This window comes from Mobula birostris, chromosome 6 (assembly GCF_030028105.1).
Source record: "Mobula birostris isolate sMobBir1 chromosome 6, sMobBir1.hap1, whole genome shotgun sequence".
NCBI lineage: Eukaryota > Metazoa > Chordata > Chondrichthyes > Myliobatiformes > Myliobatidae > Mobula > Mobula birostris.
Genome location: NC_092375.1, coordinates 155,559,443 through 155,583,299, shown reverse-complemented (window position 1 = coordinate 155,583,299; position 23,857 = coordinate 155,559,443). Strand labels below are relative to the sequence as shown.

General features: G+C 39.8%; 1 protein-coding gene across 6 annotated transcripts in view; it reads left to right on the top strand.

Annotated features, from left to right (window-relative positions):
• The first annotated feature begins 5,457 nt into the window (after positions 1-5,457).
• The window catches only part of LOC140199490 (NGFI-A-binding protein 1-like), a 41,175-nt gene continuing 22,775 nt past the window's right edge, over positions 5,458-23,857 (top strand). Inside the window, exons 1-5 of one of the 6 annotated variants that reach the window (XM_072261672.1) lie at positions 5,458-5,537; positions 12,511-13,344; positions 17,121-17,254; positions 17,338-17,389; positions 23,061-23,180. In XM_072261672.1, the coding sequence (XP_072117773.1) occupies positions 5,520-5,537; positions 12,511-13,344; positions 17,121-17,254; positions 17,338-17,389; positions 23,061-23,180 (1,158 nt within the window). In that variant the 5' untranslated portion in view covers positions 5,458-5,519. Of the gene's footprint in view, positions 5,538-5,772; positions 6,147-6,553; positions 6,631-6,664; positions 7,118-10,783; positions 10,844-12,510; positions 13,345-17,120; positions 17,255-17,337; positions 17,390-23,060; positions 23,181-23,857 lie in introns of those variants that run through there. The other 5 variants (XM_072261674.1, XM_072261673.1, XM_072261675.1 and 2 more) reach the window with 5 other exon arrangements.

Sequence of the window (23,857 nt, the reverse complement as noted above, 5' to 3'; positions counted from 1 at the left end):
AGGAAAGCAGGGCTTGGAGGGGAGGAGGCATGCAGGAAATTGTGGTTTGCTGTGGTGATGATGGAGAGAGTGGGTTTAAGGCTGTACAGATGAGAGACCCAAATACATGGGTTTCCTATGTGTCCTGCAGAAGAGTATCATTAGAAATATATCATGACCAGCAGTTAGGCATAGAAGAAATTTGGTAACAGATAACAAGAGTGTCCAGTAGAACTCGAGTCTCAATTACTTGATATCCTTGGATATTGTGAAAATGGCACTAGACATTTCTTGGAGAGGTGGTCGTGTCAGCTGAATCTGGAGATCCATTCATGTGTGGTTAACCTCATTGGACCCAGGGAAGTACAATCATGCTGTGAAACTACTTAGGTGATGGATTCAATGTTTCTTAACTCCTTTCAAGGGTATCTGGAAGGGATACCTGCTTGGTATCTGGACCTCCATGCGCTTAAAATAACAAAAAAAAAGTTAAAATGCATTATTATTAAAATATTTCAGTGACTGACTTCTGTAATGAGAATTGGTTCAGTGTTCAATAAGTGGGTGGATTAGAGCTAATTTTGTGATTTTAATCATTTTAAACTCCCTGCCTGATCTAGTTCAACCCTTGAGAAGTAAAATTCCTTATAATATTGCTTACCAATATTTTGTTTTCTATTTCTCTGATTTCTTTCTGCACCATTCTTTCTCCTGTATTTTATTTTTTCTTGTATTTTGCAATATGGCCTTCAAGCAAGTTTAGAGATTCAAATTGATATTTATGCCCTTAAAGCGTATTAACTAGATTACAAAACCATCCAGGTTGCTCTATTAGAATGTCATTCTGTGTAGCACAAGGCAGTGTAAACAAAAGCAGGAACAGACAATTCAGTTCCTATAATTAGATCTGAAGAATCCAAAATTCTTTTCAGGTTGGAGCAGAAGACCACAGGTCAAACCAAAGGCAGCATGAAACAGATAATGATACGTTAGTGTGTGGAGGTCACTGTACATGTGAAACGATACCAGGCAACCTATAGAAGTACTGAGACATCAGCTGTGCAAAATTCCACCTATCAGAGCACTGAAGCACACCTTAACCAATGATAGGTTGAAGGGCTTTACCCAGCCTCTGCCATCATGAGTGCATCCAAAATGGCTACCTTCTTCCAGGAACATGGTTTCTTTCGACTTCTATCATTACATCACCCCAATCTTACTGTTCATTGTCAATGTTCTTAGCCTAGCCCTTTCCAATGCCTGGTATGATACCAACCCACTCCATGTAATCAACAGCCAACCTGACCACAAAGGACCAGTCTAACCCTTCCCCATCATCTGCCTCACCAACTCATCAGCTGATACAACCACTTCTGTCATGTGATCCTTTTCCTGACAACCTTATTTCCTTTAAACTCATCACAAGGGCAGGAGAATGCAAAGAACTGGTCTGCCCTACTGTGCATGATGCTTTGGACCTCATGTGAGCTGGGTCAGCAAACTGAAGTAAAAGTTACCACTGGACAAGTTTGACTCACAGGCCGCAGTTGGGAATTTGATAACAGATTTTCTGCAACTCATTTTCCTCTTTTAGTGGTCATTCATAACACTTATTTAGTACCACAACAGAGTTAAAATTTTCATCTAACTTTTCATTTACCCTTGAACAGTCCAGTTCTCATTTTAAAGTTATTACTCTTTAATGGAATCCTGTCAGAGAAAAGTGTCTCTCTTTCTTGCCTATCAGCTCCTTCACTTCTTATTAATATCCCAAATAGATTGATCTTTTAATCTTTTTATACTGTAGGAAATACAAAGCAAATTCATAACCCAGGACTCTTTCTCACCGGCTTCTAACTTGTTCCCTTATACTTGGACCCTTAAAATAAGTGTTTGGACTTGACTTTGCATTGTTCAATGAGTAAAACATAACTTCCAATGGATATCTTTCTATATCCGTGAAACAAAGGCTAAAATTTCTTTTTAAATACTTTCCTGTTAAATGTTTGTGATTAATTTTGTTGAAATCAACTGAATGTCAAGGAACAGGGTACCAATTAGCGAGGTACATTAATTGGTGGAATATGATTGGCAGTATCCCATAATACGTTGACAAGTCATTGTTCTTATCAACAACTTAGATTTTGGAATGGAATTGCACATAAAAACAGGTTTATAGACTGCAAAAAAAAAACCAGTATTTTAAACAGTGCAGTTGGAAGCATAACATTAGGCAGAAATATCAATAGGCAATTGGGTAAAGTTGTGACAGCATAAGGAAACACAAGACCTAAAACTGACAAAACAGAATGCATTATAAATGATGCAAAGTTGGATATTGTAGGAACAAAATGAGGCATGCTTTAAAGATTAAATTGTTCAGAGTTGAAGTTAGGAAACATTCCCACCAAAAAGAGATGGCAACATTTTGAAAAACCCTTAAACAAATAACAATTGATGCTCAATCAGTTGTTAATTTAAAATATATAGATTTTTGTTATCTAAGGGTATTAATATGAATTTCACAAAGGACAATGAATAGAGGAAAAATAGAAAAATAGACTTCAGTGATCCATAAGGTACAGCAGCAGAATTGGACTGTTTGGCCCATTGAGTCTGCTGCTCCATTTCATCATGGCTGATCCAATTTTGCTCTCAGCACAATCTCATGCCTTTCTCCCCGTATTCCTTCATGCCCTGACCAGTCAAAGATCTATCAACCTCTGCCTTAAATATACACAAAGACTTGGCCTCCATAGCTGCCTGTGACACTGAATTCCACAGATTCATCACTCTTTGGCTAAAGAAATTCCACATCTCCATTCTAAAAGGATGCCTGTCTATTCTGAGGCTGTGTCCTTTGGTCTTAGACTCTCCCACCATTGAAACATCCTTTCCACATCTACTCTTTCCAGGTCTTTCACCATTCAATGAGGTTTCAACAGGTTCCAATAGACAATAGGTGCAGGAGTAGGCCATTTAGCCCTTCGAGCCAGCACCACCATTCACTGTGATCATGGCTGATCATCCATAATCAGTACCCTTTTCCTGCGATCTCCCCATATCCCTTCACTCTGCTATCTTTAAGAGCTCTATCTAACTCTTTCTTGAAAGAATCCAGAGAATTGTCCTCCACTGCCTTCTGAGGCAGAGCATTCCACAGAACCACAACCCTCTGTGTGAAAAAGTTTTTCCTCAACTCTGTTCTAAATTGTCTACCCCTTATTCTTAAACTGTGGCCTCTGGTTCTGGACTCCCCCACCATCGGGAACATGTCTCCTGCCTCTAGCGTGTCCAATCCCGTAATAATCTTATATGTTTCAATCAGATCCCCTCTCATCCTTCTAAATTCCAGTGTATACAACCCCAGTTGCTCCAATCTTTCAACATACGACAGTCCCACCATCCCAGGAATTAACCTCGTGAACCTACGCTGCACTCCCTCAATAGCTAGAATGTCCGTCCTCAAATTTGGAGACCAAAACTGTACACAATACTCCAGCTGTGGTCTCACCAGGGCCCTGTACAACTGCAGAAGGACCTCTTTGCTCCTATACTCAACTCCCCTTGTTATGAAGGCCAACATGCCATTAGCTTTCTTCACTGCCTGCTGTACCTGCATGGTTACTTTCAGTGACTGATGAACAAGGACACCTAGATCTCGTTGTACTTCCCCTTTTCCTAACTTCACACCATTCAGATAGTAATCTGCCTTTCTGTTCTTGCCACCAAAGTGGATAACTCACATTTATCCACATTAAACTGCATCTGCCATGCATCTGCTCACTCACTCAACCTGTCCAAGTCACCCTGCATTCTCATAACATCCTCCTCATATTTCACACTGCCACCCAACTTTTTGTCATCTGCAAATTTGCTAATGTTACTTTTAATCCCTTCATCTAAATCATTAATGTATATTGTAAATAGCTGTGGTCCCAGCATCGAGCCTTGCGGTACCCCACTAGTCAGTGCCTGCCATTCTGAAAAGGACCCATTAATCCCTACTCTTTGTTTCATGTCTGCCAACTAATTTTCTATCCATGTCAGTACCCTACCCCCAATACCATTTGCTCTAATTTTGCACACTAACCTCCTATGTGGGACATTATCGAAGGCTTTCTGAAAGTCCAGGTACACTAAATAGGTTTCAAATCTCCCTAACTAATGAAGTGACACTGGTGATTTTCCAAATTATAGGACAAATCCTGAATGAAAGAAGTCTTTAAAGACATGTCTAAAGCATCTGCAGTTTCCTCCTACCTTTTTTAAACTTCTGGAGTGAAGTTTGTCAGATACTGGTGATTTGTCTATCATTAATCCTATTTTTTTTCTCCATTTCTATTATTGCACTTAACTCATTTAAGTTCGCATTATTTCAGAGAAGGTGCAGAAATTGTTAACCCGAGAATTATTATAATAGCAATTTAGAGTTCAGAGATGTATTCTGTATTTAGGATCTCATCAGCCAAAATAGTCTCGGCCCAAAATGTCAACTGTTTGTTCATTTCCATAGATGCTGCCTGGCCTGCTGAGTTCCTCCAGCATTGTCCGTGTGCAGACTTTCTCCTGTTTTTTAAAAAAAATACGTTACAGTTCATAAATTCAGGGATTTTTAATTTTTTTTTTAAATTCATGGTGCAGTACACAAATACATCATGTGAACAACAGAAACAATAGTAAAGTTATTAGCTAAATCAAAGAAACTTTTCAAATGTTAATGCTGACATCAATTGTTGGCTTACAGTCTTCATATTCAGAGTTGGCCAAGTTATTCTTGAACATTCTATGTTTAAAATAAAGCCTAATAAAATGAATAGTCTGTGCTGGGGGTGTGGGAAACTTATATTTTTTGTGTTGCTATCTGCAATGTTATATCTGTTGTATGATAAATGAAAAGTCAAGTGAAGCAGAATGCTTGTTATCACCTGGGTTACGCCAGAAGATTTGAATCAAATTATGTTGACGCTAATGCACAGAGATGTGTTTAGTAGCTCCTAGGGTGTGTGACAAAAATCATCCAGTTAGTGTCAAATATCTCTTGGTTGTTCCAGATTCCAACATCTGCACTCCCTTGTGTCTCCGTTTCTTTTACACCAATAAATCGGTATCAAAGTAAACCTGAGACAACAACTCGCAGGAGTCCCTTTTTATGTATTAAAACACAGATGAAAGTGTCTTAAACTTCGAATTGTCAACGTTAAGGCAATTCTAAAACTGAATATATTGTGTTCCACGTTCTGCAACTCATTCACTGAGGTATTTACTAACAAAATAAAACGTGGCATTGAGCACCAACATCTGTTTCAAAGTAGCCTTTGACATCAAACCCAGGGGGTCCATGGAAGTGGTTAATAAGTTCACACAGCTATAAAATTGTACATTCTGTATCAGCCTATCTAGCACCACCCCCGCCCACTCCTAGTCTTTAGAGAGACCTCCCTCTCAAAGCGAGATGTTACCACATGTGCTCCGCAAGCGCGAGAAAGCTGTTGGACTGCAAGAGAGAGACAGACACACACGCACATTTAGAAAAAGAAATGTATTTTACTTTCACGGTGAGGGAGACTTTATAAATAGAGGCGACAAGCAGTCCCTGCAGCTAATGCTCAGCTGGCGATAAACTAACTGGATTGCAATTCGTCGCTACACCAGTTATGTTTGGTATTCCTTCCACCAGCCTCCCACTTGCTGCGTCCTCCCACGCCAGGATCTGCGTCACGCTGCCCGTGTGGGAGTGAGTATGAGCAAGAGCGGAATATCCCATACAGCCCGGAGGGGGAGGAGGTTGTACAGGGGCTATGTGTGAGTGTCTGTGTATCTGAGACAGACAGGGTGGAGGAGGAGAAGAAAGTTGAGGGGTGGGGAGGGGGAAAGAAACAAACCAAGAATCATAGCAGCGAGAGGCGGACTGTATTTAGAGCCGCGGACAACTCCGGGCAGGGAGAGAGGGAACGCGTGTCAACATCACTAGAGTGAGTGTAAGGATTGGGATCCTGCTCCTCCTCCTCCTCCTCCTCCCTCCCCCGCCTTCCCTCTGCCCCACGGTGTTCGAGGCTTTGGTGCGATCAGAGCCGACGGGACAGCAGGCGACAAAGTTCTCAATTGCCTCCACAGCACCCAGTTACACAGCTAAGAGTGAGACAGAGAGACTCATAGTGCACCAGGTAGGCACGGGCGTCATTTCTGCAGCAAAGCTTGCTTGCTTGCACATGTTGGGGCTCTGCCCTTTCAATTCTGACAGGGTGGTGTTAACGTGTACCGGACAAATGTATTTTTTTTAAAATCCTTTTGTCTTTTTTGTTGGGAAGGGAATGTTTGGTGAAGATTGTTACTTTGTTTTCTTTCTTCCTCTCTCTCTCTCTCTCTCTCTCTCTCTCGCTCTCTCTCTCTCTCTCTCTCGCTCTCTGTCTCTCTCTCTCCTTTTAATCCCGGTTTGTGCGGTCCTTTTATGCCGGAAGGAGAGGGTGGATTTCGTAGTTGTGTGGGTGATTCCCAAAGAGCTTGAATACTATGGGCTCAAGTGGGCGTGAAAGCTGCAGTAATGCGAGGGAGCGGGGGGGGGGGAATAATGGAAGAACCGACTGGGTTATATTTAATTGAAGCCTATTTACCAAATAGAGCGAGCTTTTAAATGTTGTCACATTGTGGGTAAGTGTTTGTATCTACACAGCACTTTTAAGAAAGTGGTACATTACCACCGAAAAGCGTCTGATGAGACAGACGTGTCTTTTCGGTTCGTTCTGTACATTGACCTTTCAAAGAAGCGATAGAAGTTACTTTGATTCGTTCAACCCTGTATAAATATCACTTGACAGTTCGTAGTCCAGTGAGGCGGAGCGGATCTAAGATTTGATAAGAAGGGGATGTAAAGAAATCGTGCATAAAGTGCTTTTTTCGATCAAATCTTGGTTTCTTCGAGATTGACTGGAAACATTCGGGGTATGGGATACTGACAACCGAAACAGCGACTGAAGGATTGTCGGTCTAGCTGGGGATGAGTTGCAGAATGACCACTGCCTGTGTGTGGGCAGCTGTTTGATATCAGGTTTTGCAGAAGAAACTCAACTCACTGATCTTTCTAACTGCAGCAGTAACATGAGATTTGACGTTGGTTGACCGGTTCCTCCATCAGCTGGTAACGTTGCCTTCCCTGGGCTCCCTTCTTTCTTAACTGTTGCATAGACTGTTAAGACCTTATTCGAGTAGGTTGTGAGATTGTTTTTGACACTATTGATTAGATCCACTTGAAGAGTTGACACTGGTACTAAAGTGTGACATAAATGGCCGCCAGTGCCATAGTTTTTGTATTGGGCATCGAAATTTAGTTTATACTGTAGGGTGGAATGATTAAGAGGAAATTCAAGCGACCTGTTAGTGCTGAAGTTTATCTCAGCTGGGCCCTGAAGGTATTAATGGAGGTCCTGTCAGTCATGGACGTTTTAGGGTGAGGGTGGAATTGACAGATTCTCATTCCATGTTGGTATCAGTGATTCTGGCTGCATGGATATTAGGTGGGGAAATGAGCTTAAAGACCAGGTAAGATTTAATGACAGATACAGCGCTAAACTGTCACAGTTGTCCATGTTTCCTGTGCAAATTGAGAAATGGAAGTAATTGCATTTGTGCCAGCGAATGGTATTGGAGCTGCATCAGCTTTGCTTTATTGTTCAGTTGTAAATCACCGGCGGACTGTTAAGTATTTGCCGAAATGTACATTGGAGTGCAAAGTGTAAGAAATAAAGTAATTCTATATTGCTGCGTTTAGTTCCCAAGTTATCAATTTTCTATTTTGTTACTTTTTTTAAAAAAAACCTGCAACATGACTAGTTCACTGTGACAGCAGGGAAAAATACAGAAAGACAAGCTAATATTTAAATTGTGATATACAGGGAAACATTGACGTGCAAACGGACCTAGGAGTCTATACACCAGTCAAAGAAGTTAAAGATGCAGGTGTAGCAAGGAATCAGGAAGGTAAATAAAACATAGAACAGGAGAGCACAGAGCCAGACCCTTCGGCCCGCCATGTTGTGCTGACCCTATCCAAATAGTAATGAAATGAGCAACTAAACTAATCCTTTCTGCCTCTACAATGTCCATACCTTTCCGGTTCCCTCACATCCATGTGCCTATCTAACTGGCTCTTAAAAGTTCCTTTATGTATTTGCCTCTACCACCTCCCCAGGCGGTGTACCCAACATTCTCTGTGTTTTAAAAAAAAGGCCCTCATAAGTTTGCCCCTCTCAAATGTACCTTGTTTGCAGGAAGGTTTGAATATAGGAGCATGGATGTTCTTTTTTCGTAGTTATACTGAAACAAAAATGAAAAATACTGGAAAAACTCAGCAGGTGAGGCAGCATATGTAGAAAGTTGAACAGCTGATACTTCAGTTCTGTGACCCTCTGTTAGTGGTACTTATCCTTTCTAAGACTACAGTTGGAGTGTTGAGCACAGTTCTGGTCAACTGAACTTGTGATTTTCTTGCCATGGAGGCAACTCAATTTAATCGAAATGATTCCTGTGACGGGAGGACTGTTCAGTGGGAAGAACTTGGGTCTACTAAGCTTGCATTCACTACAGTTCAGAAGAAATGGGGAGGTCTCATTGAAAGGTACAACACTCCAGTGGGTTGAACAGGCAGATATTTCCCTGGCTTGGGGATATGGAGCCAGGGTTTGTGGTCAGGATTTGGTGAGTATATTAATATATTTAGGACTAGGATGAGAAGAAGTTTAACTTGATGTGGCAAACTTGTGGAATTCTAAACCTCAGATGTCTGTGGAGGCCTATATGCTGAATATACTTAAGGAGAGATTTCTAAAAACAAAAGACATCCAGAGGCATCGGGGGTGGGGTGGGGGTGAGGGGGAGAGAAACATGGTGTAGAAATGGCAAATTAGCCAGGATTTACTGAATGCAGCACAGGCAGAAAAGGGCAAATTCCTCCTATTTTTCTAAGTTTTCATATTCTTGAGTTACTGTTTTAAATTGAATAGTATGCAAATTTTAATATGCAGCATAAATATTCCTCCAGCCACTTTAAACCATTTATCTTGTATATCACCCTGGTTGATAGTTGCAATAATTAAACCAAAGTTGGCACAGTTCCTACTTTGTCACAAGTTTGCTTTGATGAAAAAGGCCCGGTTGTGTGTGTCTATCTGTGTGGGGGTTTGGGGGGTGGCTGGAGTGGAGCTAGAGAAGAAACTACCAGTTCATTTTGCAAAACTATGGATTTTTTTTTAAAGTACATTCACATACATTTTACCACTTTCTTACACCAACTTTTCAAGTTTTACATCTACATTTCATTTACAATAGAAATGTTTTAAATTGTCAAGATGTAAACATACTCTCTCACCATTGGTGGTGCTCAATAGCCACCAGCGCGCCACTCCACGCCACGCCACTCCGCGCCACTCCATGCCACTCCACAATTGAATCTCTTTATCCCCTCACCTTCATTGGACTTGGCAGCAGAGTTTTCAGTATTCCAACAAAATTTGTCTATGTTTTGATATTCAACTATAAATAATTAAGGCTGTTCACTGATTTTTTTTAAAAAGTGATTAATTTCTCAATTAAAACTTAATCTAATGACTTTAGCCTTAATTGCATATTTAAGAAATACCATTACTGTATCCATATGACTGATGACTTTTGGTACTATTGCTGTTATTGCAATGGACCAACATGCAAAATGAAAACAATTGGAACTAAATTTGACACCTGTTATTAGTTGCTATCTTTCTAACCAATGAATAGTAAATTAAAAAATAGACCTATTCATGCCTTGCCATTTTTGCTTAATTCTACAATTTTCTTTTGGATTTGTGATGGAGTCATGTGAACTTCATTTACATGTTTTATTTGCCTGACAACCCTATTTATTCTACTTTCAGCTGTTTACATATCCATCTTTATTGCATCGAACTTCCTTAAACTATGTACCTATCCAATCCACCTTGGCACTTTTATCTGGCCATTTAACCTAGTATTATACTTTCTGCTAGACTTGATTCACGCTTTGTCTGCCGTGTGACTAATAGCTACTTTTACAAACTATGACCTGTCCCTGTGCATCCAACACTGTTACATGTAGTTTAGACAATAGCAATAGGGTGTGTACCAAAGGATCTGTTTCTAAAAATCAAATTTATTTTTGCAAAATGAATTTTCATAATTTCCTGCAATTAATGAATCATATACATAAATTAAAGCATTAATCACTGTGAATTAGCAACAGTAAATCAATAGTCCCTAAATCTGAAAGCAGGAGGCAGTTGGGCGATGTTTGAAAACAAGTTCAAAAAATTGGATTTTCATTTCAAGGCAAAGTTCTTCCATGATTTCTGTGACTAAGAATGTACAAATGTCACCAAATCAGTGTAGGCATATACTTTATATTTTGAAGTCCAGGCCAGATCTTCTTACCAAAATAATGCAGAAATCAAAGGTCACTGTTATTTATCTGAAAATATATGGTCACTTCAGAGTACCCAACTGAATGTTTGAGATAAACTGTCCATGAGATTCATAATTGTTTAAAAAATGTTGAAACTACAGCTTTTTGGTTTGTATTTGAGTGATGAAATTCTTCTTGACTCTTTTTGCCAAAACCCCATCACCAGCCCTACCATCTAGTCAAATTGAGAAATCCTGTTCAGAATTTATGCTAATGTTTACTGCCTTAACCACTGTTAACAGGAATTCCCTTTATATTTTATAGCATTTCTGTGCAGTCCAAGTTATGAACTAAATGATACAGAAATATACAACATCGTATCCTACTTTTCATTTGTACCTATCGCCCAAAGTAACTGATGGAATTTACTTCTGACTTTGCCTGGTTCCAACCAATGTGTGTATATATTCATAAAGTGCTGTGATTTTTGACTGGATTAATCTATTATTTAACTAGCATGTTTTTCTGGCTGTTATTCACATGAAGCTGTAGTGGTCTGGTAAATTATGCTTTGTACCTCCAAAATAGCTCCTGATGGTGGCTTTGTGTGATTATGGAGATCAGAATATCCACTGAACTTGAGTCTAGGATCGAAATTTTTGAAATTATGGTAAATGAAGCTGGGGATAAGCTGTTGAACTATAGTCTACTGATGTGAAGACCCAATGCAAGCTAAGGGGAAGAAATAGAAAGAAGAAACAAGTGCAGACAGGAATTCAGAGTTCTATTCTTTCTTGTGAAGAAGCTTTACTGAGAGTTTGATACAAATAGTACATTTGCTAATGCTGCAATGCAATATATTTGGCACAGCTCCAACTTTATTTCTTCCCACAGTCAACATCTTTATTGATCAACTTGTTTTTTTTTTACTTCTTTCCTGATGTTCACTAATGTCAAATAGTCAGTGTGACATTAGGAATGGGTTTGAGTGGCTGACTGGCCAAATTCCATTCCAGTTAACATGGCTGGAAGGATTGTAGCCTAAAGATCCCCTTTTTGCTGTCATATATAAAAGTACCAAAAACTAAAATCTAATATTCTCTTAGCTTGAAAAATATATAGTAGCTGCATGCAACTAAGTCATTAACACTTCAACATGATAGCATTTTTAATAAGTGGCGGTATGGGTCTCAAGATGCTAATTTAAAGATGGCTGCCGATGTTCCTTGACAGGAGTATGTATTGTGTTTGCCCCTTCATCACTTTCTACAGTAACAGGGGTTTCTCTCTTCTCTTGCTGTCCATTATGTTGCTGGTGTTTAGCGCAGCAATGAAGGTCCTCCATCTCTTGTCTGTCCTTGGCCATCAAAACCAATTTTGGTCTTGGTCTAGGTGGTGTTCAGGGCTTCCTTCATCATACAAGTAGCTTCCAACATGGGTTTACAGATGGGAATTCAGATAGTTATTCGCCTTCATCTTGTAAATATCCAGGCATCAAACAACAGCACAAAGGAAGGCTATTTGGCCCATCAGTCTGTGCCAGCAGTTTCATATGTTTCCACATTTCTGTGTCAGTTTCAGCTTTTCCATTTATCTAGTTAATTTTTGAAGACTGTTGTTCACACTGTTCCAACCCCTAACTACTTATGGTGCAAAGAGAAGTTTTTCTTTGTGTTGTCTCATGTTCTGTTGTCTATCACCTCAGATCTGTGATAGCATTTTAAAATATGTTTTGCTTCCAATCCTCTGAAGAGGTCACATTACTGTACAGCAGAGACATTTTAGTAATTTCTGGTTTTCAATGCCAAAGTATTAAATTAATCTTTCTCTTTTGAAAAATCCACTGTGTAAATAATTTGTTTTACATGAAAACAATGTTAAAGTACAAAATAAAATTTACTGAACACTTAATTTGCCTGGTGTGAAATGGTGGTCAAGTTATCAGGCTGTGAATTTTAAAGAATGTCTATGCTCTAAACAAGAGGAGCCTGTCTCTTGCCACCTACACACAGCAGAGGTGGAGTGTGGTATGATCGTAGTCAGAACTCGCTGTGCAAAGAACCAAAGCCTGACATTTACTCTTGAAGATGTGCTTTTAATATTTTAACTTTTCTAAAACACAGGTGCTGCTGTTGGTCATGGCAACTTCATTACCAAGGACACTTGGTGAATTGCAACTCTATCGTATTCTGCAGCGAGCCAATCTCTTGTCTTATTATGATGCTTTCATCCAGCAAGGTGGAGATGATGTGCAGCAGCTCTGTGAAGCAGGGGAAGAGGAATTCTTGGAAATCATGGCCTTGGTTGGCATGGCTAGCAAACCCCTACATGTCAGGAGGTTGCAAAAAGCTCTAAGAGACTGGGTGACAAATCCTTCCATCTTTAATCAACCACTGAACTCACTACCAGTCAGTAGCATTCCACTATACAAAATATCTGAGGGCTCAGCTGCCTACTCTGGGTCAAATGCCAACAGTCATGAAAGAAACAATAACCTTCGTGACCCTCCTGTGAAGTTTCCAAAATGCTTGGCTGCTTTGTGTGGACAGGGAGTGGGACCAAGCAAGCCTGGTTTAGCAGGGAGTTCACCACTGCAGATGCCTAATGAGCCACGGTTCTGGCAAGGACAGTCCGCAACTGAAAGTGAACATAGTCTTTCCCCTGCAGATCCCTCGTCTCCCTCCTCGCCAAGGGAAAATGGTGAAACTCTAGATGCTGCTGCCATCGTTGCCATTACAGAATCTGTTGAACGTTTGATGCAAGGCATTCAAAAAACAGACAAGACTGAAGTGAAAGAGTTTCTAAGAACCAATAAGAAGTTAGCAAAAATGATCAGTCACATCTTTGATATGAAGGATGGTGACCCTCACAGAGAAGAAGAAATAAGAAAATATAGTGCAATATATGGACGTTTTGATTCCAAAAGGAAAGATGGAAAGCATCTTACACTTCATGAGGTACAGGATTTTCCTCTTTGTTCTTTTATAACATTTGTAACTTTTGAAGTAGGTGAAGCCCAAGGTTCTTTTGTTGTCGGTGTTGCTTTGGTCATCAAAACTTGCTGAAGTGCTGTATTTGAAAATGGGCAGAATTTCAGCTCCCGCCTTAGTTTAGAAATGACAGATCTTCGTGCATATGTTCATAGTGGGTGGGAGTGTTGTCTGTCTTGGGTACTCTGATCATTTACTGGAATGTGCAAAGCCTGTAGTTGAGTTGTTAATGTCACATGCTTGCTTTCCAATAAAAGTTGGACTGAAGCATGAACAAAATGATCAGATCTCATTTTAAAACATTATGTGACTTGAAGACTCTTGCAGAACATGGGTATGGTCTACAAAGAGGCTTTTCATAAATAGTCAAGAACTTTGACCATAATGCATTCAACATAACACAGTAAACTTGGGACAAATTAAAGCTGGACCAGGTTGTAGGCCAGCTTTTCTAAATGCACATGGGCACATCAGCAGGTACACCTTTTGTACTTTTTTCTATTGCCTTTCAATGTGATCTTTTCCATATAACTTACAGATGTTACAAGCTGTTGATGCAAGCGATGAAATTTCTGAAACCTTGCTGCATTTTGAGAAGTCAAACCGGAATAGTAATTTGACAGTGAATAGTTGTGCTCTGGAGAATGTCGTAGAATGGGGGAACATAGAAGTACTATACAAGTATATAGTTCCCAGGAAGTGGCATTACAAGTAAACAATGTTGAAGAGGACATTTGGCACACTGGCCTTCACTAGTCATGGCAAAGAGTATAGAAGTTGGGATGTTATATTTCAGTTGTACGAGACATTGATGTGGCTGCATTTAGAGTATGTGCTCAGTTTTGATCACACCGCTATAGGAAAGATGCAATTATGCTAATATGAGGATGTTGCCTGGACTCAGGGAACTGGGTTGTAAGTAGAGGTTGGGCAGGTTAGAACTTCATACAGGTGTTGGTAGAGCTGTGTAAAGTCACGAGAGACATGGATAGCGTGAATGCATGCAGAGTGCTTCCAGAACTCTCGAATCAAGAACTGAGGACATAGTTTTAAGGGCAAAGAGAAAGATTGATAAGAGTCTGAGGGGCAACTTTCTTCACACATATGGACATTTTATTAGGCGACATGGTTAGGAAAGGATATTGGTCAAATATGGGAAACTTGAGTTTAGCTTAGATGGGCATCTTACTTGGCATGGACCAATTGGTCTGAAGAGTCTGTTTCCATGGTGTTTGATTCTGTAACCAATGGCATCAATGAGATTCACTGATTGAGAAAGAAAGGGAGGAACAACAGGAAAATTTAATCAATGTAGATATTGGGGTGGATTGGAAAGATTTGAATAAAAAAAAGTCAAAGAAAAGTAAAAACCATAAGTGAAGAAGTGAGCCTCCATGGTTCATGCTGCCCATTTTTTGGGATAAAGACTTTGAAGAAGAAATAGAATAGTATTTCAATACTGTAAAACAACTTGGGTGTGTTGGCCAGTTCTGACAGTGGCCAGTGTGTCTGATTGATAATTAACATACAAATGCAACAATTTCATGAAATTACCAAGGAAAAACTGTTGTTTTTTGCAAGAGTATTAGATATTAATGCAAATTATTCAGCATCATGAATGCTGAAAGGCATGGACAGAGTAGATGTGGCAAAGTTGTTTCCCATGATGGGGGAGTCTAGTACGAGAGGGCATGACTTAAGGATTGAAGGGCGCCCATTCAGAACAGAAATGTGAAGAAATTTTTTTAGCCAGAGAGTGGTGAATCTATGGAATTTGTTACCACGGGTGGCAGTGGAGGCCAAGTCATTGGGTGTATTTAAGGCAGAGATTGATAGGTATCTGAGTAGCCAGGGCATCAAAGGTTATGGTGAGAAGGCGGGGGAGTGGGACTAAATGGGAGAATGGATCAGCTCATGATAAAATGGCGGAGCAGACTCGATGGGCTGAATGGCCAACTTCTGCTCCTTTGTCTTATGGTCTTATCATGTGACTTTTGTCATTGCGTTACCCCTCTCCACCACAAATTACTGAAATGAAGACCACAAGGCCATTTTGTGTGTGTGTGTGTGTGTATTCTAAAGTGTAACTTGTATCTGTGAAGTTGTACGTTTTTTCTCTTTTAACTGTGCTGAATTTTTTAAAATGTGTATAATCTTAATCTCCTTATGTAATACTGTTTTAATTGAGGAACTCCATATTGTTGCAAAAGTTCCCCCCCCCCACACACACTTGTAAAGGCACAAACATCTAGTTTGTTGCCATTCGCATTACTTTATTCCAGTTTATGAAGAGTATGCTGGACAAAAAGTAGTATAATGTAAGGTTTTGGAAAACAATCTGTTATAACTGGTCGTGCCATCTAACCTTGGCAAGAGATCTAAAGTTACATTATAGAAATACTGCATGTTCTCATAACTTCAGTTTTATGGTATTGCATTCTTTAATTCTGCTACAGCTCAGATGAGTTTTCTATCATTAAACACTTTCAATTAAATTCAATTCAAGTTTAATTGTCATTCAACCATACATGAATACTCATGAATACAGCCAAACAAAACAGCGTTACTCCATGGTCAAGGTGCAGAACGCAGTACCAACGGTCACGCACAGCACAAAGTGCACGCAGGGTAGCAAACACAAGTGGTATCACAGTCACACCATAAAAGAGACCAAAACTCATAGCATCAAACCACAGTCGACCGCAATAGAGCCCTTCTCCCACTGAGCGAAAACTGGGGGTGGGGGGGCAGCATCAACTTTAGCCTGGACGCCACACCACACCGCCCATGGTGGAGTGCACTGACTCCAATGCCCCATTCCCCCCCCACACCCCCCGGCAACATTGTAGCTTGAGGCCCAATCCTTGCACTGATAAGACAACGTGCTTCTATAGAGCATCAGTAAATACAACCACACAGAATATTCATGTATACCGTCCTGACCCTCCCCCACCATCCCATTAAAATTTTCAGTTGACCACAGTAGAGCTCGTCTTCTACCGAGTGAACATTGGGAGGGCAGCACCTACGCCATCCCGGATGCCATGGCACGCCGCTTCCGCTGGGGCACACCAGTTTCAACGCCTCTCTCCTAGCAGCTGCAAACAGGAGACCCCATGGCTTGAGGCCTAGTTCTTGCTACAACCAGGGCCACACAGCTCTCCGCCATCCAGCTCTGCTCTCCGCCAATAAATCAGTAAGTCAAACTTGCGGCATGCAGATTAACAATGTCCAGAAGGGACTTCTGATCACAAGAAAAGCAATTTGGACGGCCACTCACTATTAGACTATAAGCCTCCATTGACTCGGGCAGTACCACATTGCGCAGTTCTGTGCTTTATAGATAGACTTGCTGTTTCTTGGTGATTTTATCCCCTTCACTCCATAAAAAAAATGTTGCTAAGCCTATTTTTGCTACAACCATCCAACAAATAGACCTCCCAAAGTCAATAGATGGTAGCCAATGTAAGAACTTAGGTTTTCTTTCCCACCCACAACTTTTGTCAACTTGTCTGCAAGTTCTTGATTACAATCTATAACACTTCATGCTTCTTGGAAGCATCTCAAACTGATAGTGTTTTTACAATTAAAGTTGCCCCTATGCCACAGACCCAGCTAAGATCAGCTGAATCATTATAGTTCAAGGATTTAATCTTTCTGCTATTTATGGCTCAGCCATTCACATTTTAACCAGCTCAGCCATCACAGTAACTGTACAGCTCATAATTTGATGTTTTTCGCAGCTAACTGTTAATGAAGCAGCCGCTCAGCTTTGTACAAAGGATATTGCTTTGCTCACTCGGAGAGATGAACTATTTTCGTTAGCCCGACAGGTCTCCCGGGAAGTAACCTACAAATATACTTACAAAACTTCCAGGTAAGAAATTTTATTTTGAACTATTTTAACCTGACACTGTAAAGTATTAATTATTAAAGCTGCTCTTGTTTATTTAACTACAGGTCTAGATGTGCAGAACAAGAGGAATCATCTCCCAAGCGTATAAAAACTGAGGTAACATATGATTTAGTATTTATGTGCATCCTTCCTACTATTTCTGCTTGTGAGGGCAAAAGATATAGAATGAGACATCATTTTGCAAGAAGTCAGAAAGTGAGTCCATTGGCTGTGGGAACAGTTCAGTGATGGGGTGAGTGAAGTTGAATGAGGTTATCCCATCTGGTTCAAGAGCCTGATTAGTGTGGGGTAATAACTGTTCCTGAACCTGGTGGTGTGACTCCTGAGGCTCCTATACCACCTTCCTGATGGCAGCAGCGAGATGGGAGTGTGGCTGGGATGGTGGGGTTCCAGGACGATGGATACTACTTTCCTGCGACAGAACTCCATGTAGACGTGCTCAGTGGTGGTTTGACCAGTAGTCAAAATATCACTCAAAACAGTAGCTGCCTTCTAATATTACATTCTTGATACTTTTGGGATTCTCTGTCCAATTTGAGGAATGATGAAAAGTTTCCTTCATAACGTATTGTCTGAGGTTTAACTAAATGGCCCGATTTAATTGAACATGCAAATGTTCCTTGTGTTGGTTCTAGCATTTCATAGCTTGCCTACTAAAAGGGTTGCTTTGCAGAGCCACAGAGCCAGACAGGCATTGGGCAGGGCTCTACTTATGCTATGAATGTTAATGTCCTGTTAATAGTAAATCTTCACAGCCATCTTCTTTTTCTATTTGGTACACTGTAATGATCCGTCACTCTATTTATATATGTTAATACTGTTTAGATTGGAGATGCTCTGAATATACAGTGCAGGCTGATATTTTTCTATTATGCATTATTAGTATGAAAATCAGTACTGTACCAGGGTTGTTATCACTGACATAAGTTGTGAAATGTGTTTTGTGGCAGCACTACAGTGCAGGCGTAACAAATTACAATAAGCTACAATAAAAAATAAAATGGAACACAAGAGGAATAGTGTTCATGGACTGTTCCAAAACCTGGAGGCTGTTCGTGAACTGTTGAGTGTGGGTCTTAAAGCTCCAGCACCACTTCACTGATGGTTGTCATGAGAAGAGGACGTAGCTCGGATGTTGAGGGTCTTTAATGATGGGCGCCACCTTTTTGAGGCAGCACCTTTGGAAGATGCCCGTGAAGGTGGGGAGACTTGCTCCTGTGATGGAGGTGGTTCAGTCTACAACCCTCAGAAGCATCTTCCGTTCCTGTGCATTGGAGCCACCGTACCAGACTGTGATCCAACAAGTCAGAATGGCCCCCGTGGGACATCTGTATCTTGCTAAGGAGTGATTGCAGAATACAAAGTCAGTTATCCTGGTCAGATTCCTCCTGTTTACAGTTCAAATACAAGTTTGTCTAAATGTTTTCATTTCATCAATGGATTTTCTTCTTCAAGTCATGTTTCTGAGTTTCAATCCCTTCACTTTCATTTGTTAGCTACTAGGCTCTATCTTCAAGGAAGATAAAATAAATCTTTTCAAATGTTCCTTAGATTTTTGCTGATACATTGATAAATGGGCAATGATGTTTTTAATTCATTTGAGGGGATGTCTAGTAAATTAAACCTCCATGGACTTTGAATAAAGGGATAAGTTTGCTTTTGATCTTAGCTGTTCTCTAATTCTCTATGCTCATTGTATAGTTTTATTTGAATGGGAGTTATATTTATGCATACTCTGAGTACTAATTAGAAAACCAAGATCAGAGATGATCTGTGTAGAAATTCCCCTTGGGAGATTGGCTAATACTAAGATCTATAACAACATTAAATGTACACCGTAGGAGTATCTTTCCCTAAAATGAAATTTTTAGGGTCCTTTCATGATTTTACCAGTCAGAATGTTCTCATTGTGCAAAGTAAATTGGTTTTCTGTGTCCAGAACTTTCTCAGTAGGACTGATTGTGAAGTGTCCATATTATTTTCCAAGATTCAAGATTGTTCAATGTCATTTCCAGTACATAAGTGTAAAGGAGAACAAAATAATGGCTACTCAGGATCCGATGCAGTACAAAGAACACAATAACAAAAAAGTACAATAAATATAAATAAGATAGCCTATATACATTGATTGCATGTCCATAAAGTGATGCTCGGTGCAGGAGTGTCTGTACATAAGGTGAATGATAGGAAATGACAAAGTGGTAGTGGTGGTTGGAGTGTGGAGGGATGGGTTAGTGACTGGAGGTCTTGATCAGGCTTACTGCTTGAAGAATGTAACTGTATTTGATTTTAGTGGTTCTGGCATGGATGCTACTTAGCCTCGTCCCTGATGGTAGTGTGAGAACCATTGCATGAGCGGGGTGGGTGGGATCCTTCATGATGCTTTTGGCCCTTTTTCTGGCACCTTTCTGTATACATGTCCTTGATGCCTGTGAGAAGTTGAGCAGTTCTGACTACCTGTTGTAGAGCCTTTCTGTCTGCTGCTGTGCAGCTTCCCATACCAAGCATCTGTAGAATGATGTGAGTAGAGATGTGCATGGTCCGGCTCTCTTCAGCCTCTTCAGAAAGAAGAGGTGTTGGTGAACTTTATTGATTTTGTAGAATGTGTTCTGGGACCATGAGAGATGTTTTGGAGATGTCATGAGAAAAAATCACCTGCATTTAGGACAGAGAATTTATGAATGTGATTTCCAGTTGGTGCAAGAGAAGAACATCTAGCTTGTGTGTATCTTTGGTGTATGTTGTTTCTTTGCTACAAATTCATAGCCAATATCTATCAATGCACAGCTTTTTAAAATGACCAGATTGATAATCTGAGGCAGTTCTGTGAGCTACCATGTAAATGCCTTCTTTAAAAGTTTTAAGCTACCCCAGTGATCTTCATCATTGTTACTCTGTGCTTTCTAATATAATAATATTGGATTCCTTGTGGATTCCAGTGGTGGAGCAGCAGTTCCCCAGCAGATATGTTGGGGAATCTGAGGGCTAATCCTCTTCCAGGTTAGACCTGGCACATGCTCAGGGACTCCATTTGTTTCACTTGTAAGGAACAACTCCAGATGAAGCATATAATTTTCCAGTAATTTATCATTTTTAGAACTAATGCTAAGCCAATGGATTCTGGTTAATTGGCCATCAGTTAATAGGGGTAACTGCTCATTTGGGACAACTCTTAAAGAACAGAAACTAATCAAGAAAAATAGCTGAGGGTCCTTTCATTTATTTGGGGTACTATGCCATTTAACTGGTATAGGAGACTGTTGCTGAACAGTTTCTAACTAGTGTCAGACCTGTGCAGTTGCCATTAGACACTACACTGTTTCTAAATAGTGTCAGTTGCATGTTCGCATGGTTCAAAAAGTAGTGTTTTTTTTTGTCAGTGATAGTTGGCAAGAAATAAGCAGTAAGACTGTTTAGAGCTGTTTTACTCACTGTATTTTCAAGCATTCAAGCTTGGAGATGCCAGAAACAGCTGGAAGTGAATCACTACTTCAAGTTAGGAACTACGAAAGATTTGAAAGTATCGGCAATTGTCTTCAATGTTACAATGAAAGTGAAGATTTGCAAAATGCAATCATTCAAAATTGTATGAGGGCTGTCTATTGTCTAGGTGTCTGCACTAATTTTAGTTCCTTTACAGTCATTCAAAAGAACACAGGAGTTTACATTGAATGAATTACTCTGTGAAGAACTATTACAAATTAATACACAGTTTTATAGTACTGTAGTAGAACTGGTAATGTTCTTGTTCTGTATTTCATTTAGATACTTAATTTGTTACTCAGTTAAATAGTAGTTTGTCTTTTTTTTACACCTTTTTAGCTGTTCCATGAAACTTTGGTTGATTGGGGCAGCTGCTGAATTGAGCCTAACTGTACCCCTGATATGTCACAATTAACTGGAATCAATAAATCTAAGTATTTGTTGTTCCTGCTTTTTTTTAAACTGTTCAAAATTTATTTTTAAAGTGTAAAAAAAAAATGCTCTTAATATCTGAATATCAGACATTTAGAGCTTCTATCTTCTCTGACAGTCACAAGTTTTGGGGGTATGACTTAGTTGGCTCTGTTTCTAAGGATGGGGCTTGCCAAGTGCTGCAAAAGGTCATGGTACAATAAGGGCTTGCCAGTCCAAGCCAGAATGCTGCTGCTGTAAACACACGTTGCATAAAATGGGCTGATGATGTGTAGGGTGTGGACATAGGGCTGTTCTTGGTGCAGCACTAATCTTACAGATCTTCATCTTGAGAAAAGTATTGCAGAATTTTATTTTGTCAAGTTGATTCTTTAAATATTCTTTATGATACAGTTTTAACACAGTTCTCAGTTGTGCTATATGTTGTGTCTGCCATTTCTTTTAAGTTGCTGTGAACTTAGAAAATCAACGTATGGTGGAACTAGAACAAAACTTCAATCTTTTATTGAAGGCGGTGACTCTTATTGAACTGCTATACCTTCGTACAGTAATTTATCATTTTGTACAATTTAATTCAACCCTATTCTTAAAGGTACCCTACACTATAAAAGTACTGCAAATTGGCCCAGATTTGTGGTCAGTGGTGAGTGAATGGTGTTTATCAAATGTTATGCATGCAGCTACCCACAGATTTTCTGTGGGCTTTTCATCTACACCTTCATTACTAGAGATCCTTCATAACTAGCAGGCAGTCTACGCCGGAAAGTTTGTATGAGAATAACGAAGTATTAAAAAAGTGCAGAATATGTAAGAATGAGAGGAAACAAAGTGGAATGGCAAGAGATGAGGTGTAAAGAAAGGAAAAATTAATTTTAAATCACTCACAGTAATTGAATTTTGATTGGATGAGACTTCACATTTGTAAAGTTGAGTTTGAGAGATATTTGGCCGCAGTTGAGAGCTATCCTGCTCTTAAAATAGTAAACATATTCCTGATTTAATGGGCATATCTGAAAGGTTTTGTAGGTAAATAATGAAACTTGGGTCAGATATGTTCGATTTGACCCCCTCCCCCCACATGCACTTATCTCAGTGACTCTGGACTTTTGTAGTCACGTGGTTCCCGAGAGCCATACATTCTCAGTTTATTGTCCATCATGTGACCAGAGCAGCTCTTTCAGGTGTGTCCTGTGGTCCCACTCCACAACCCTGATGGCTTTTGCAAACAGTTCCACTGTTCACATATGCCTCTGACATTTCCAAACACATGGAATTGATCGATAACTGAAAATTATTTTTAAACTTATCTAGCATGTTACTGTTAATTAAGGTATATTAATATATCCTGAGATAACTAAGCATATTTTTAATGAAAGGCACTGACCCCATTGAAATGAATGGGGCTATGCTAGATGCATTTGACTTGGCTGGATAAAGCTCAGAGGCCAATGATGAAATGTGTTTGGTTCCTTCACGAGTTAAAGGTCTGGTGTACTCACACCTAATCTCCAGCATGTTTTAAACTGCACTCTACAGGTATGGAAATTGTGAATTGTGTTGCTATGTGTGGAATCACTAGCTTTCTATCAGCATGTTCTGGCCCTGTGTCCTTTGTGTATTTTAATGCCATCTTGAGTTTAATAATGTGTAGAGGAAAATGACAATTCCAAAACTCATTTGTTGAGCATGTAGAGAGGCTATAAGTTACTATCTGACTTTCTCTGTACTAACAATTGGTGCTGTCTTGTCTTTATTCCTTATGCCAAGTTTGACATATTGTCTATAGTTAGTGATATGAAATAGTTGATAGTTTTATAATGAAATATTTAACAGGTGACTGCATTTTTTGCAGGATGCTTCTATTCACATTCAGGAATCGCTACAGATTTTACAACAGAGACAAGAGGGACTAAAAGAGCAAATGTCTCTTGCCAAGATTAAAGGTGATGATGCCATGGTTCATCATATTCAGGTACAAAATTAGAAAATTATGTATAACGTTGAAGGTTCCAAGCTGGCTTCCATATGAAACACAACTGACTAAAAACTTTCTTTTCTATTCCTAAATGTCACAAATGCTGTCATCCGAAGCATGAAAGTGATTACAAAGCCTTTGGTTCGATTTTCTTGTTAAGCCCCCAAATGGTTTGAAGTTACTGCACTGCCTGAGCCGGCAATGAGCAAACTTGACCTTAATCATATAAACCGCAAGTTTTGGTTTCAGTTCTTTTTAAATTAGACGTTTAAGACCATTGTTTACCTCATCATAGTGACAAAGCTTTTCTACAAACATGATGCATCCCATTGTGGGCTGAATAATAAGCAAGTAGCACTGATCCTATCGCATGAATGGTGATTCCTGCACAAGATGTTTTGCTTTTGCTGTGAGATGCGCACAATAATGTTAGGAATGGGTGGGGGGTGGGGAGGGCGGAGAAAAGCCACCATTAACTTGCTTTGCCCAAATGACCCATGAGGTGAGCAAGGTTTTGTGTTGCCTGGCATAATAGCATGTATATTTCTGAAGTTTAAGTGTTAAGTGTCATTATTATTTATTTATTGGTTGCATCTTGAATCAAGATGTTTTCCGGTACAGGTTTCCCCCGCCATCTGAAGGTAAAGTGTTCCTATGAAACGGTTCGTAAGCCG